This window comes from Bombus impatiens, unplaced genomic scaffold (assembly GCF_000188095.3).
Source record: "Bombus impatiens unplaced genomic scaffold, BIMP_2.2 scf_0637, whole genome shotgun sequence".
NCBI classification, from domain to species: domain Eukaryota; kingdom Metazoa; phylum Arthropoda; class Insecta; order Hymenoptera; family Apidae; genus Bombus; species Bombus impatiens.
In genome coordinates, this window is record NT_177056.1 from 2,323,651 (window position 1) to 2,338,678 (window position 15,028).

The 15,028-nt window shown below is 40.5% G+C and overlaps 1 protein-coding gene across 2 annotated transcripts in view; it reads right to left on the bottom strand.

The window, feature by feature from the left end:
• The window catches only part of LOC100744027 (probable G-protein coupled receptor 158), a 165,651-nt gene extending 152,162 nt beyond the window's left edge, over nt 1-13,489 (bottom strand). For both annotated transcript variants that reach the window (XM_024369671.2, XM_024369670.2), the window contains exon 1: nt 11,549-13,489. In XM_024369671.2, coding sequence (XP_024225439.1) covers nt 11,549-12,932 — 1,384 coding nt within the window. In that variant the 5' untranslated portion in view covers nt 12,933-13,489. The remainder of the gene's footprint in view (nt 1-11,548) is intronic.
• Nucleotides 13,490-15,028: the final 1,539 nt, after the last annotated feature.

Genomic DNA, 15,028 nt, shown 5'->3' on the forward strand with positions numbered 1-15,028 from the left:
AAAAAAAAAAAAAAAAAACATACGATCAACGTTGTTTTCACTTGCGACTTCGTGACCCTCGCTTTGCGTCTGACATCTCCTGGGTCGCTGCCATTGTTGCACGCTTGGTTGATGGGTTCCCTGGGACCCAGCCTACTGTCCGGATTTGGCTTCTGCTCGCTTCTTCCTGTTCCCTAAACTGAAAATGGCAGCAGGGTTTCTGCAGGAATCCCTGAAGCGAGTAAAAGCCTCCCCAGCCCTCATATTCGATACAACCATAAAGATAAGCTCGCGTATTGATCGAAAAGTCACACATATAAATAAGATGATATTGCCGTAGGCTGTGATAGCGGCACTCAAGATACAATCAAGGAAATCATCTGGAAATCCTGAATGGTAGCGAAGGAACAGCCTTCTGACGATGTATTGGGTTGGCGACCAGGTGTTAATGACAAAATCCACGATCGCTTAATTGCCAACTCGATAGAAACGCTTGGGAAGATGGTGACGCGCGTTTTAAATAGAATCTCAAAAGACGTGTGAGCACGTGTCTTTCGACGACTGCGCGAGGCACCTGAAATTCGTGTAGAAAGGGAAGACGTATGTTGAATGATATTTGGGGTTCGACGTAGGAGCGAGAGAGAAGGAAGAAGGGAAGGCGAGGAGAATGTTTGGTCCAGGGCTTGTTAGAGGACTCGTCAGTAAGGGTTAGGCAACGTATATTCTTCCCTCAGCCTCCAGAGGTCTATGACGTGCGAAACTTTGCAAATAAGATTTCCTAACGGCCTCCCTCTCTCAGTATCTAAGGCAGCGTGTGGTACGTAAGCCTGGAGCTAGTGCTGCTCACTGTACTACGATGCCTCGCGCGCCTACTTCCCCCTCCACCTACCGTTTCTCGATATACGTTCGTCAGTCGTCGAAGAAACCGCGCGACGTTAAAAAGTCATCAACTGCGACAGGTTAAATTTTGTTTTGTTATTTAATTTGTGCTTTACCATTTGTCCAATTGGACGTTCGGTAAATTTTTCTAGCTAACAGGCTAAATGTGATTAAATATGGCGTTTACTAAATATCGACGTTGAATTTATACCTTGAAATTGAATTGATTACGGATTAATATTATATATCCGAGCAAAACATTTTTCTATCATTTCTGAAAACCTACTTACATAATTATGTTCGAAAGACGCGAGTCAAACAATTTGAATCCGGAAAAAGCTTTGTTTAAATTGAACAAGAACTTGATTTCCAATCGTTCGAGTAAATTGTAAATGGTTCAGAAGGGGAAATAAAACGGATAAATGAATCTTTCTGGAAACATCGAAGTAATTTCCGCGGTTAATGATAACAGTTTTATAAAACGTTTCGTTTAAGTCGTTAAAACGTTAAGTTTTGTATTTTTTTTTTTTTTTGTTTGAAATAACAAACCGACTAAGCTTCTGTATGTCGTTTAACTGGCGCGAAGAAGCCATTCGTTAACTTTCTTCATTTTTTTTCTGTCCGAGCCAAGCGACGAATAACGGTAGAATGGATTATTATACTTTCATGGATTATACTTCTCGTTTGTCGTGGATTATTTTCAGTAATATCTCTTAAAACGTCCATGGAATTTTCCAGCTCTCCTCTTAGCCCATTCTTTAACGAAAAATTACCAGCTGCGAATTTTCACGAACCAACGAGAACCGGCTTGCAGATTTACATAATCTTCTGCAAATGCTAAATTTATGTTTTTCATCGAATGTGCCAACATTCCTTCCAACTTTTTACATCCACGCGTGAAATATATCAAAAGTATTTATTTCTCCTTATGATTTCCATTATTTTCCTCGTGTTCCCGTAAAAATGCAAACACGCAAGAAGCTCCATAGGACGGTGGTAGCCTAAAAGGCAGCATTATATTTTCAAGGGGTGAAAATTCAATGGCTTAGAAGGTCGAAGCTTCGCCAACCTTTCTTTACGCCATGTTGGCTTTATTGGCCTTGGAAAGTTGCACAAATAACCAATCTAATAGGCAGATATCGGTAGGAAAATAGTCTACCACTCAATTTTCTCGGATCATGTTTTCCTTTTTTCTTTTTTTTTTTTTTTTTATTAAGGCATTAGCGTCCCATCGACATTCGCTTCATTTCTCAGATCTTATTTTTTTATTCGGCAGAATTCTTCTGCAGTAGCACGCCAAGTGCAGAATAAACACACGGAAACTTGTTTGTTTTCGTTGCATCGGATGAAATTCAAACCGATGCTTCATCGTCTGGGCGATACACGCGTTCGGATTAACGCATTTATAGCTTACAATTTGTAATGCTGAATTGAATATCACATATATTAAACAATATCACGTGTAATACTAATTATTCGTTAATAATTCAAACATCGAATATATTTCAGGAAAATACGATGAACAAAACATAATACTCGATAGACGCTGTTTCATATTCGCTGTGATATCAGATACGTGATGACGTAATACGAGTTGCTCAGGAGTCACCACTTTCTTCTCAAAATGTCTGCATTTTAATAAATTTCGAAAATAATGTCGTGTTTATTTTTTATTTTTGCTTATTTTTCACCGACTTGGTCAACTGAATTGGTTTACATAAAAATCTCGAACATGTTGGTTTATCAAAAAAAAATTCAGTTTCCCTTCTCGCCAAATATTAGGTTGGCAACTAAGTGATTGCGGATTTTGTCATTGCCACCTAATGACAAAATCCGCAATCGCTTAGTGGCCAATCCAGTAGTAAGAGATCACGGAAACTTAATAACTGAACTATTTCCGATCTCTTATTTAACCCAATCTCGTTTCATCTCTCGAAATAAAATTCTCGTGTGCTACAAATTTGCTCGTAAATACTAACGATAGAATACAAAGGGCTGCAGCAAATGAAAAAAAAAAAAAAAAAAAGAAAGAAAAGGAAAGTTATACAAAATCTACTGGCGCTTTCCCATACTGAAAAGATCAACAACCCCATCAATGGCCGATACCGCAACCATCCCCGTTTTTCATTGTTGAATCGTCGGCGATCAGGCCGGAGGATAAATCGTCGTTACGGAAGCGGATCACTTAGTTACCAATCCAATATTAAAGAATACGACGTAACAAGATTATGGAAACTCATAGAATGGCAATCGTCAACTTCCCTTTGATCATCGTAGTACGCAAGAACTCTTGTTACCGGTAAAAGAATCTTCTCGCCGAACGGATAATCCGAAATTGTCGAAGCGTACGTTGGTGTGAAAGTTTTTTATTACTCGTGCACGCGACCCGACTGTACCGACTGAGAATTAAAACAATGGAAATAGGGCAGGCTAGCCGCTAGTTTCGCAGCGCATGTTCCATAGAATGCCGTTATACGCGTTCCAAGAGGCTACACGTTCCAGCAAAAGCAATTTTCATGAAATGTTTCGCCGATTGTTTGCTGCTCGCTATTCACCACCGAGAGTTTAGAAGCAGAAAGTATATAGAGAAATGAGCTAAAGCAGGCACTTTCAATGAATGTATTAGCAATTAGTTGGCAAGTAGGGGAAAGCGGTAGACCGCGTAATATCGGCTTCGAACGAACCGTAACGTCAGAAGTGTCGAAAGCGGAGCAGCTCGAGTGGATCGAGGGTTTGAAGAGTTTAAACGAACCATTGTATCGCAGTTTAACCGCATTAAACCGGCCTGTTTAATATGTCCAATCGAAAAAGCTAACCCCCAATCGATTCCGTGGCACAGCCTCGTTTTATTCAACCACGTAGTAAACCGAGGAAATTACAGCGACTCGCGAATGTATCCCAAACACCGGGCGAAACCGCGAATATTGTTATTCCTGAAGGTAATAACGGTACAATACACATTGTAGAGTATTGCGAAGCGATAGTAGCAAAGATCTGATGTGAATATGTCGTGTCCGTGATGATTGTGTGATTGGTGGCTGTAGATGGCATAGATACAGCTATATTTTCTTCCTATTTTAGGATCGTGGAAGAAAAAATCGGACTTCGGTCGCCGGGATTCGTGATCCCGCGTTCCGAACGTTCGTAACCTAACGCGCTAACCACTGCGCTACCGTCGTCCGTTGGTTGTTCGTGTCAAGTAGCGGTATTTGCGCTATCGAGTGCCGCCACAGATCTACTCGCGAAATTATCCGAACGTGTTTAGAACATTTTTAGATGGACAGTTCACCGAACTGTTGTAACTTCGTCGCCTGAAATTTCTCGCTTGTTCTTTTTCACCGTATTGACAAATGTTTCGGGTAGAATCTGAACGATTTCAAGGGCGACGTAACGTGAGACGTATGATATTTCCTCCAAAACGCTTAATCGATGCGTTCGACAGTGTCGTTTGAACGATACGTTTGAGAGTTCTGAACAAGCTGAGCTCTCGGTTAGGAAACTTCAAGCGAAATCGCAACGATCGTGTCCCGTTACGGTGGCAACGAAATCTCAAAAACTTTCGTACAACGCACCTAATATATTCGTGGCAAGATTTTCTGATAAAATGGTCGGAATCCTTTGGTGCACCAGAGTATCACGGGAAATGATTCAACGGCACAAGGAGAAATTTGGATATTTGACACGAGACTGTGGGAACGCAAGTGGCAGTCGTTTCGTACCGACTGTGATACGCGATATCGTATCGACGATGCGGGTCGATGATAGCGACGGTAATTAGCCGTTTCGTTGCTAAGTCCAACTATAGTCGTGATCCCTGAAACTTAATCCGATCCTACTGTTCGCTCCACTCTGGCGAAAGACGAAAAACTCTTTGTCACGATATTGCAAGAAGTTCACAAAATGTTTCGCTTTCGTTTCCATAAGCACTGTTATTCGGTCGTTGCAATATATAACCTCGTCAAGGCCTTAAATTTCCTGCAAAATCTTCCAGAATTTCCAGTATCTGCCATTCCGCAAGACGTGCAAAAAGATCTAATCCCGTTGACCGAAACTTGGGAAGGAACCATTCCCCTGACATCAAATCGAATTTCCATATGGGGAAAGCTTCTTCTGGGAGAACGTTTCCTCTCGTTGAACGGAACTTGCTTGCACGCAACATCAATCTGAAGTTCCAGCCAGCAGCTCCGCAGCGAGACTCCATGATGAAACGAGTTCGAGTTCGGCAAACGTCGTCGTTTCGACAAACACCAGGCAACAAACACGAATTTGTTCTCCCGTGTGCAACGGCGAAACGTCCAACAATGACGACAGAGAGAAAGAACAGAAAGCACGTCTGGTTCTTCTCGAGGCCATAAGTCGAGTACTGCATCGTAGGGGGACAAGAGAGAAAACAGGAAGCAGAGGGCGCTCGGCAAACGAGCAAACCGCTGTTTACCTGACCCGGCTGTTTCCGTTTGCTTTGCGTGACGACGCAAAAGGATAACGTTCTTGCTGGAATTGTTCGGAAGAATCCGGCTTAACGCGTTCCCTGTCACGTACATCGCGTGGTCTTACTTGTCCGATGATTCGTTGAGGTTAAATTCGGTTCTTTGTCGAAGTTAACCCTTACACCGAGAACGTTCTTATGGTATTGTTATGGTGTTGTCTTCCCCAAAGATTGGAAACTTCAACGATGCTAAAATTATATTTGGCACATCAGAAACCTGAACACCGTGTATTGTTTCCCAGAATGACTTCTTCGAGTCGGTAGGTTAGGTTACGTTAAAATCTTTGGTACAGTGGCGTTCAAGGGTTTGGAAACCTTTCGTAAAAAGAAGGAGAAAAGAGAATATTTGGGCAAATGGTAGTGAATTTAAAAGCATAACTTTTAATGTTGTTATCGATTATTGTTAGAGAGATACTCTGATACGACGAAGAAAATAGGGAAAAATAGGTGAAATCATAATGGATTCAAACGCAATTTAACTTAAATCGAATTGGATTTAGTTTGGATTAAGGAAAATATAATTTGTTGTACTAAAACTTTGAATGAAAAACTGCTTAAAGAAATGTTATAACTTACATATATATCCCTGAATTTTTGCTAAATAGATGAAAGACAGTCTGTGGCAATAAAATATAACCTAAAACAAATTTAACTCACGAAACTGATATAGGTTTAAATATGGCAGTAATTCGCAAGGCAAGCTCCATATAAACTAGGTTCAAGTCAAAGATACCTTAAAACAGCACGTTTGGAAACTTCAAAAATTTATGAAAGACAATCTGTCTTAATAAAACGTAACCTAAAACCGCTGTAAGAGGAGAATTCTTTAAAAGAATGACAGAAATTTGGTTACTCGAGGAATTTCTGACAGATGGAGGAAATACGATTCAGAGTGCGAGCCTGTGTTACAAATGTATTCCATTTCCTTGGTATAACGACTCGCTTTTCATTCCACGGCCATTACCAGTTTTCCGGGAAACGAGGCCGTTCGGTTACAATATGTTAAGTACGAATCTCGAAATTGCAGCTAGCACGCCACGGAAACGTTGAATATACGTCCAGCAGTAAATCGTAAGCAATTTCGTTGAAGAGAGAGTAAAATCGATTTTAATGTAAACAGGTGCAAAAATCTCTTCGGATAAAAATTTCCCTAGAATTAACTCGAGTTTAGTCGTTAACAGCTATCGTCGAGATGTCAGGTATTACCAACATATCAGTACTATAAATTACAATCTAGTTAACTTTTTCCTATTCGAAAAATTGTCAGAAGAATTTGAAAAAAGTCAAGCAAATGCGATATAATGTATTAGAGTCTAAGTATACTAAGTATACTAAGTCGTGAGTATTTCAAGGAAATTATCGAGATCACTGGTCAGGCACTGGTCAGCGACTTTGTTCTTCGACAATACAAATCTAGATTATTTTTAACGATCACATGATGAAGGTTATGTTCTATAATGTGCACGACCTATAGGGTGTTGCAAGGGTTCCCTGCATTTCTTGAATTCCTCTTTTTGGGTGTATGTGTGCGTTAACCTCTTTATTGCTGAGTATTCCTTGTTGCAAATTCTTCTCATCGCTGAAACTCTTTTTCGGCTCTCCTTTTTTTTTCTCACTCTTTTTACACGTGTTTGTATGTATCGCCATTTATTTTTTTTTTATTGTCAGAGAGTTAAAATTCCTTTCTGAAGTCTTTACATCGCTCCTCTTATCGCTACAACGTTCCTGTTTTTACTATTATATACGTTTGTTCCCTTTATCAGTGAAATTCCTTTCCTCTCAAATCCTTGCATCGTTCTCCTTATAACTACAAATTTCTTTTTTCATATCCTCATATCGTTTTTTTCCCCGTGTGCCTTCCCCCTCTACAAAAGTCGATTTCCTTTATCGTTAGGTATTATCCCAGCAATCTTCCCCGTGACAGAATTGTTCTCCCCAAATGTGAAAGTTTTTCCAACTTCCAATTTCATCACCGTGGAGTGTACCCCAGGAAGTCCTTAGGATAACAGATTATTTCCCAACTATTGATCCAGGTGGATGGAGGACACTGTCCACGGAACTACTTGAAAGCCAGAAGCCAGCACACGTCCACAGCAGTCAGGAACGATTTTAGAAGAAGTGACCGCTAGTTGGCCGCAAACTAACCACAAGATGGACGCCGTTGTTCGTGTCAGATACTTGTGACCAAAGGATTATACGACAAAAGCTGGAGATCTACCGGGGAGGTAGGCTATGTTATACCGTGCTGCTGTAAGCTTAAAAATATTTACTGCCATATCTTTCTAGGCAACCGTCTCCGCTAAAAGCTAGATTCTAGTATAGCTCAACTTAGCTTTTGCTAATTGCCTGATGATACGACACGAAAGCTGGGGATCTATCGGAAAGTTAGGTTATGTTCTGCTATGCTGTGGTAGGTTTGAAAATATTTACCGCGATATATTTCTAGGGAATCGTCCAAGCTAGAAGCTAGATCTTAGTGTAGTTCAGTCTAGCCGTTGCTCATTGCCTGGTGATACGACACGAAAGCTGGGGATCTATCGGAAAGTTAGGTTATGTTCTGCTATGCTGTGGTAGGTTTGAAAATATTTGCTGCGATATATTTATAGGCTACCATTTCCACCAGTATAACTTCGCTTTCAGTGAAAACGGTTCCGCATATATACATGGAAGTAAATATTTCTGAAGCTAGTGTGCCATAATATAGGCTGGCTTAGTTCTCGAGCGGGTCCCCAGCTTAATACTAGAGCAGCTTTGACGTTTAAATATTCTAGCACTCGCAGAAATCCGAGAGTTTTATGAAATGAACGATAGTCTTATGAATTTGAATTCTATGTGAAAAGGAAGCTATCCTTAAACCTTAGTGAGTGATGCTTGACCTGAAAAGCATCTGCATGGTATTTCCAAGCAGAGCATTTTTAATTTAGCTATATGTAAATATACTGATTTTCAGCAATTTATTTACATTTCTTGATGTTTCGGGGGATTGTTGGTAAATTGATCGCGATACTCAATAAATAACGCAATGTTGCATATTATTAAGTATTTTCGAAACAAATATTATTATTTCCCTATATGCTGCTTCTATCATTTTCCTATTATTTTCATGTTATATTTCAATTTCAATTTTATATTATATTATTTTTTCAAATGTTCGTCTAAATATGAACATTGCTTATACGTGTAACGAACGCTATATTGCTGTAAAGCTTTTCAATAATTACAAATTATATCTTTAATAATATATAGTTATTAATATATAGTTTCGTTTATGATTAATGTCTTAGTATGAGTGAACGAGACCCAAGCCGTATATCCGGCAATTTCAACGACGTTATATGTACACGCGATGCGAAAAACCGATTATTAAGCCGAGAAGGTGGAAAAGTTGCGGCTAATACGGCAACGATACGCGTGCAATTAGCACGCCAGCAGACGATGCAATTAAACATTTAACCGTTAATTCGTCGGGCCGATATAATGACTACAGCGTTGCAACGAGTTTATAACAAGTTTCACGCCTTGATTTCAACACCGGTCGTGAACGCCTCTCATCTTTCCTGTGTCTGGAATGACACATTATATCGGATAGGTTATATCTTCATCTTTGAAGGTTCTCAATCTCTTTTTTTAAATTTAGTAAATGTAATTTAATTTGGTAAATATATATTAATAATTATTGTTATACATATTTAATATATATGACTCTACTTCATTTTATTAATTATTATTAATTATCAATAAGGTTGTTAATAATAGTTTAAACACGAATAATGTTAGTAAATTCGTACAGCATACTATAGCATAGTGAAGTCCTCGCTGTCGAATATGATTGGATCGATTTATCGTAAGTCAGAGGTAATTAAAAAAATTCGTGAACATCCTGAAACACGTATGGCATAGAATCTGTTAATTAACGTGGTCGCCAAAATTTGAAAGAACACCGCAAAATTTTTGATTGCGTAAATGATAAAAATGGAAAAGTGAAGAATTCCGTACAATCTTACGCAGAGGAACCGACACCAACGATCGTAACAATGAAGTTATCTAGAATCCGAGATTACGCGTAACCTAACCTCTGAACTTCGAAAGATGTTACAGTGTCTTCGATTGCATAGATCGTGGAAAGAAAAAATTGTTAAAGATTGTTCTTCGTGATCTAAGGTGGACAAACCGAGGGTAACAACCGTAAAAACGAAGTTAGAAGGAATCCAGGAAACTTGGTGCCCGCTCGAAGAGGCGATCAGATTTTCCACGAGGGCCGGAAATCGTAGTGGAAAGACCATCCAACAAAAAGGAATCGCCATCGCGTATATTTCTTTTCCTCTTTGCCGTTCGATCATTCAATTTCGACAGACAATGAAGTAGTCCATACGGGAAGCGGAAGTAATCTGAGGACCGGCCTTCCATTAAAATCTGGGTCAGAACTCTTTGCTTCGTTCCGGTGAATCGACGTTTCCAATATCCGCGACAGGCAATGGTTTCCCTAGGTGCGAAATTAAGTTGTAGAGAACGAAAAAACTGCGCGATAAGTTCCGTCAGATGTCCCTGTCACCGTTACGACAACCATCCCAATGTTTAATTCACAGTTCTGCCACTCGATAAAGTTGCTACATTTTTTAACGAAATTGACCCATTTGAAAATATTTACAATAGCAAAGAAATGTTCAGAATGTTTGACGATGTTTGAACTCCACGCTTCGCTACATTTCATCTCTTATCTGAGCCCTATATTAGACTGTAATTTGAGCTCTATGCTGTATCATAACTTGGACTTTGCACTACGCCATAATTTGAATCCTGTGCTATACCATAACACGAACCTTATGTCACACCATAATTTCAATCCTGCACTATCTATTGGGTTGGCAACTAAGTGATTGCGGATTTTGTCGTTACAACCTGATGATAAAATCCGCAATCACTTAGTTGCCAAGCTAATATTTGGATTCGTTTGCTGTTCGCGTTTGGGCAGATGTCTAGGTGGTTTATAGCGTAATAAATTATCTTTCCCTAGCACGATGTTAAAGATAGAACACGTGTGTTTCCGTTATTGGTCATCTAGAAGTCTGTCATCCATTGTCTCATGTTGTTTCACCACCTTCTGCCGTCTTTCCTGTCACGAACCACAGCTGTATCACGCTCATACCATATATTTCCTGTGCGATGTGTTATAGTGTCACATTAATGGATCGTGATTTAGAAGCACGTCTATCCAACAACGAAGAAAAGTAGACTTGTAGAAAATCTCAGATTCTTCTGTTCTTCGATAAATCAACTGATTGGGAGCGTTACTACAGGAAAACCATTTCCAATAATTGGTATTACTGATATTATTTATATCATAGCAAAATCTCGGTCAGATAAGCAGCAATTATAGTTCACAAAGTTCCTGTAGATATGCAAACGTGAAATTCTAAATCAAATACGAACGTCTAAAAACTGGTCCAATTAACAAGCAACAAAGGCTTTTGTTCTATGGTATAATGAATGCCGAGAACTGCAATGAAACGTAAAACTTCAACAACTGAGATTTCTTGTTTGGCTTTTCAAACTAGGAAGAGAAGACAACAGGTACCTGGATGAACGGTTTTATTTAAACATTCTATCGATACTGTGTCGTGGACCAAGGGAAATTGACTGCTGTGTGTCTGCCACAGAATGGGCATTCTTCGTAGAGTGACCATTGCAGACGGGAAGCTTCCAAGAAATTCTAGATTTTAGGAACTTTTAGTTGCCTTTTATCTTTGATCGACAAAGCCTCAGTGATGTGATCTCACAGAAGCATCGAGCAGGCAAGCAAATTCTCTTTAAAGCCCCACCACGAACAACCATGTCATTACCATATTTATGGTAATTTTTGTCCAATGAAATGTAATTACACGTACCTATTAATATTTCATTATAGTTAGTATAAAAAATGTCTAAATAACTTTATCAGATAAATGAATTTTGACCAATTTTACTCGATACTCTTCGTTTTCTATCCAAATGTCTTTAAAAATTGTTGGTCAAGCACAGTAAGAAGCACAGTAAGAAAGACAGTCGACTATTCTTAGACTTCTACTCTTCATCTACTCAACAAAATTGCGAATAATGGTCCAAACCATGCACAGCTGATAATAATATAGAACCTCGACAAATATCACGAAGAAAGAGAAAAATCTGATCCGCCTGAAAGAACCAAATGAATTTCAGGTGACTCACCGCGACTGAACTGATCATTATTCGCGATCACGCGCTCGGCGTTCTTCCTGGCGATGTAAAACCACTCGCTACTGTTGCTCAGATACTTGTACTCGATCGCCAGGTCCTTCACCAGAATTCCATCTTGGTCCTGAAGTCGATGAGCAAAGGGACAGTAAAGCCAGTGATCTCCGTACTGCAGCTTGTCATAGCAATTCCCAGCGGCGAATATATCCTCGTCAAACTCGACCATCGACAAGACGCTAGCGTGTAACAGGTACTCCGAGGAGAGCATTACGTCTGGCGCGTATTTCCACAGTCTGGTCAGCATGTTGGCCCTGTTCACCGCGAGATTAGCTTCCAATTTGAACCTTTCCTGAGCATATTGGTCCACGATTCCCTCGCCCAGGTTCAAATCTGTCCCAGCGGTGCAGTTCTCACCGAGAATATGCTGATTCTCGATGATACGAAGGAACCTCGTGACGATGTCCACGTGGACAGGTTCCTTGGTCGACTTCCCTTGCTCTTCGGTCACCTCGTACTCCTCATAATCTTCATTTTCCGAATTGTTCCTATCTCCGATCATGCCATAGTCGTAAACATCGCCCGATAGGACGATATCCTCGTCGTCCAGGTCTTTCCTGTCACCAAACGATATTCCATGCACGATGTTCCCATAGCTTTCGGTCCCATTGCCGGCAGTTCTGTTAGAGATTTTAAAGACTTTAAACTTGTTTCTGCTGAACGTTTTCTTCCACTTGTATAAAGAATCGTTTCTGTGGCGCACTCTCCCTTCCTTTTTCTTGTCAGACCCAGCTTCCGATAGTCTGGTGAGCAGCTTGTCCAATTCTACTGTAGATCGTTCGTCGATCGTGCCCGACGATCTCAGATCCTGGCCTGAGATCGTGTTAGGGCTTTCACTCTTGCTCCTAGGCCGGTCTGAAATCGAAATATCCTCGCTTTGAGATTCATTGTCTATCTGCTCAGCTCTTCTACTGGATCCACTAAACACGTACGAGGACTCGGTATCATCTAGCTTCACCTGTCTCACGAAATGACTTCTGGATCTACTGTGTCTGATTTGGGTGACTGGTTTTTCTATGTTAGTTTCCAATTTAGATCTAAAGGAGACCAACCGATTCTCAGGCTCCTGCTGATTGTCATCCTCGTCCGGTAACGTGTCCTCCTGATCTTCTAGCTCCATCGAAGGCTCCGTCACGCTTTCGTGCATCTCCAGTTTGTCGACCAGCTTTCGTTCGATGAAGGAAGGTCGATGGTTCTGCTGGTGCCGCAGCAGTTCCTTGGGCCTCTCGATCTGAGCCTCTTGGTCAGCGTAGCCGGCCAGCCCAGTCCAAAGCGTGCACGTGAGCAGGACGAGCACGTACCAGCCGCATAGGATACTCATCTTAGATGAGAATTCACGGCCATCAAGGGCAACGAGCTGTACAGATCCCGGCCCAGTCACGTCATCCGGACAGGAGCCGGGATTGCAACGCGGCTACCGTCATTTCCGTCACGTGTTCGCACCACTACGTTCCACTAGGCTTCTACCGATCCGAAATTAACTGCCACGTTTGTCTGTCGCATGTTTCTCGCGATAGATTCACCGAGTCACGATCGACCATCCGATGATCGACGATTTGCACTGTGCAGCCACGATTTCGGCACTGTTCTAAGAGACTTTCGAGTTTCTTGGAACAGGGACCACGGTTTCTCGCTGAAAATGTTCATCTTCTTTTCCAAGATAAATTATAGGGAATAATCGAAATCGAGTTTTAGAGAGTTTAGTAACGTTCGAGGGGCTGTTTCAGGTTGGGTCATCGGAATTTGAACAGTAAATATCGGCTGTGTCGTGAATCATCGCTTCGAGCGACGCCGAACCGAGAGGATGACAGCGTTTTCGAGCGAGGGAGCGCCAAGATCCACTCGCGCTCGCACGCGGCGCCAGACTGAGGGTTGAAACGAACCAACCCCCGTGCTACGACGCGGTTACAACGCGCATGCTTCACCTGGATGATTTCGTTAGAATCAAATTGCATCTGTGTTTTCTTCGGATACGTGGCACGGATCCGTGTAAAACAGGGTAATCGTTAACGAGCAACTCGACAGCGTTCTTCGTTTTTCTTTTTTTACACTCGCAGCATATTGCAATAATCATAATACAAGTATAGATAGAATTACTGGTACGATGAAAATGATCAACCCTTAACGTTCTTAACCATTCGAGACGTAAGAAAATTTACGTGTTCTTCAAGTTTCTGAATTTTTATTTCTCTTGAAAATGTCAGCTGTTAAAGCAATTAAAATTCGTACGAGAATTTGATCAACAACTCGATTCTATACAGGGTCATCGGTAACTGGTGGTACAAGCGGTAAGGGGATGATTCTACGCGAAAAAAGAAGTCGGAAATATAGAATAACAATTTTTCGTTCGAGGCTTTGCTTTCGAGAAAATCGACTTTGAATTTGCGCTCGGTACGCGTGCACTTTATCACGTCTCGTTCTAACGGATCTCACTGTAGATCGTTGTCTCGATGGAAAAATAAAAAAAAAATTGTTATTCTATATTTTCGACTTCTTTTTTCGCGTAGAATCACCCCCTTTCCGCTTGTACCACCAGTTACCAACCATCCTGTATATTTTAATAATTTAATTATTTCAAATAAATTGCTCTTGTCAAAACCATCATAACTATTTATTACACTTTGGCTAAGACGATTTAAAAAGGCGAGGAAGAGACTCAAATTGAGATTAATTATTATTTTTCAATCTTTGCAGTTATACTGAACATATTATTCTAATAAACAATTGATCTTGCACAACGTTGGAGACAGCTCTGTCGTATTTTATTCTACGTCCTCATTACGTATATTATTATTTTCCATATTGTTTCGTTGTTCAATCTATAAAGGGTGTCTCACTCGGCACGTAAGTATCTCGTTATATTGTGTCGGATATAAAAGAAAGAGCAATGTAATGCTCAATTGAATTTTCAAGCGATAGAATGTTAGCCAGACGATAATGATTAAACGACAACATTTATTCGTTACGACGTATCGGACAATTTATTGCACAATATGACAATTTATTATGTAACGTGTAGACGTATTGGCGAACGAGCAACGCGTCGATACCTAATGCAGCGGAAAATGCGTAGCAACGCGAAGTTTTCCAAGCCGGAGAAAAATGTTATGGCACACTATGGAAACAAATGGCCACCTCTGAATATAAAACGAATACTCAGCTATTTTTCTTTCCCACCCATTGAATAAATCACCATTTCACCGCGGCTATCTTTTCGTTAGAATTTATCGAACGATCCAATTTAAATGCAACTGAAATTTCAATTTCTAATCGACCGGTATACCAAACTTCTACAAACTTGTTCAAACCAAGTGGATGCAGAGCGGGAACAAGGGAAGCAGCACGTGGACAACAACGATCCGATGTTTTAGAAAATCCAGAGTTGCTGGTATTTAGTCACTGTTGCTGGTCACTTAG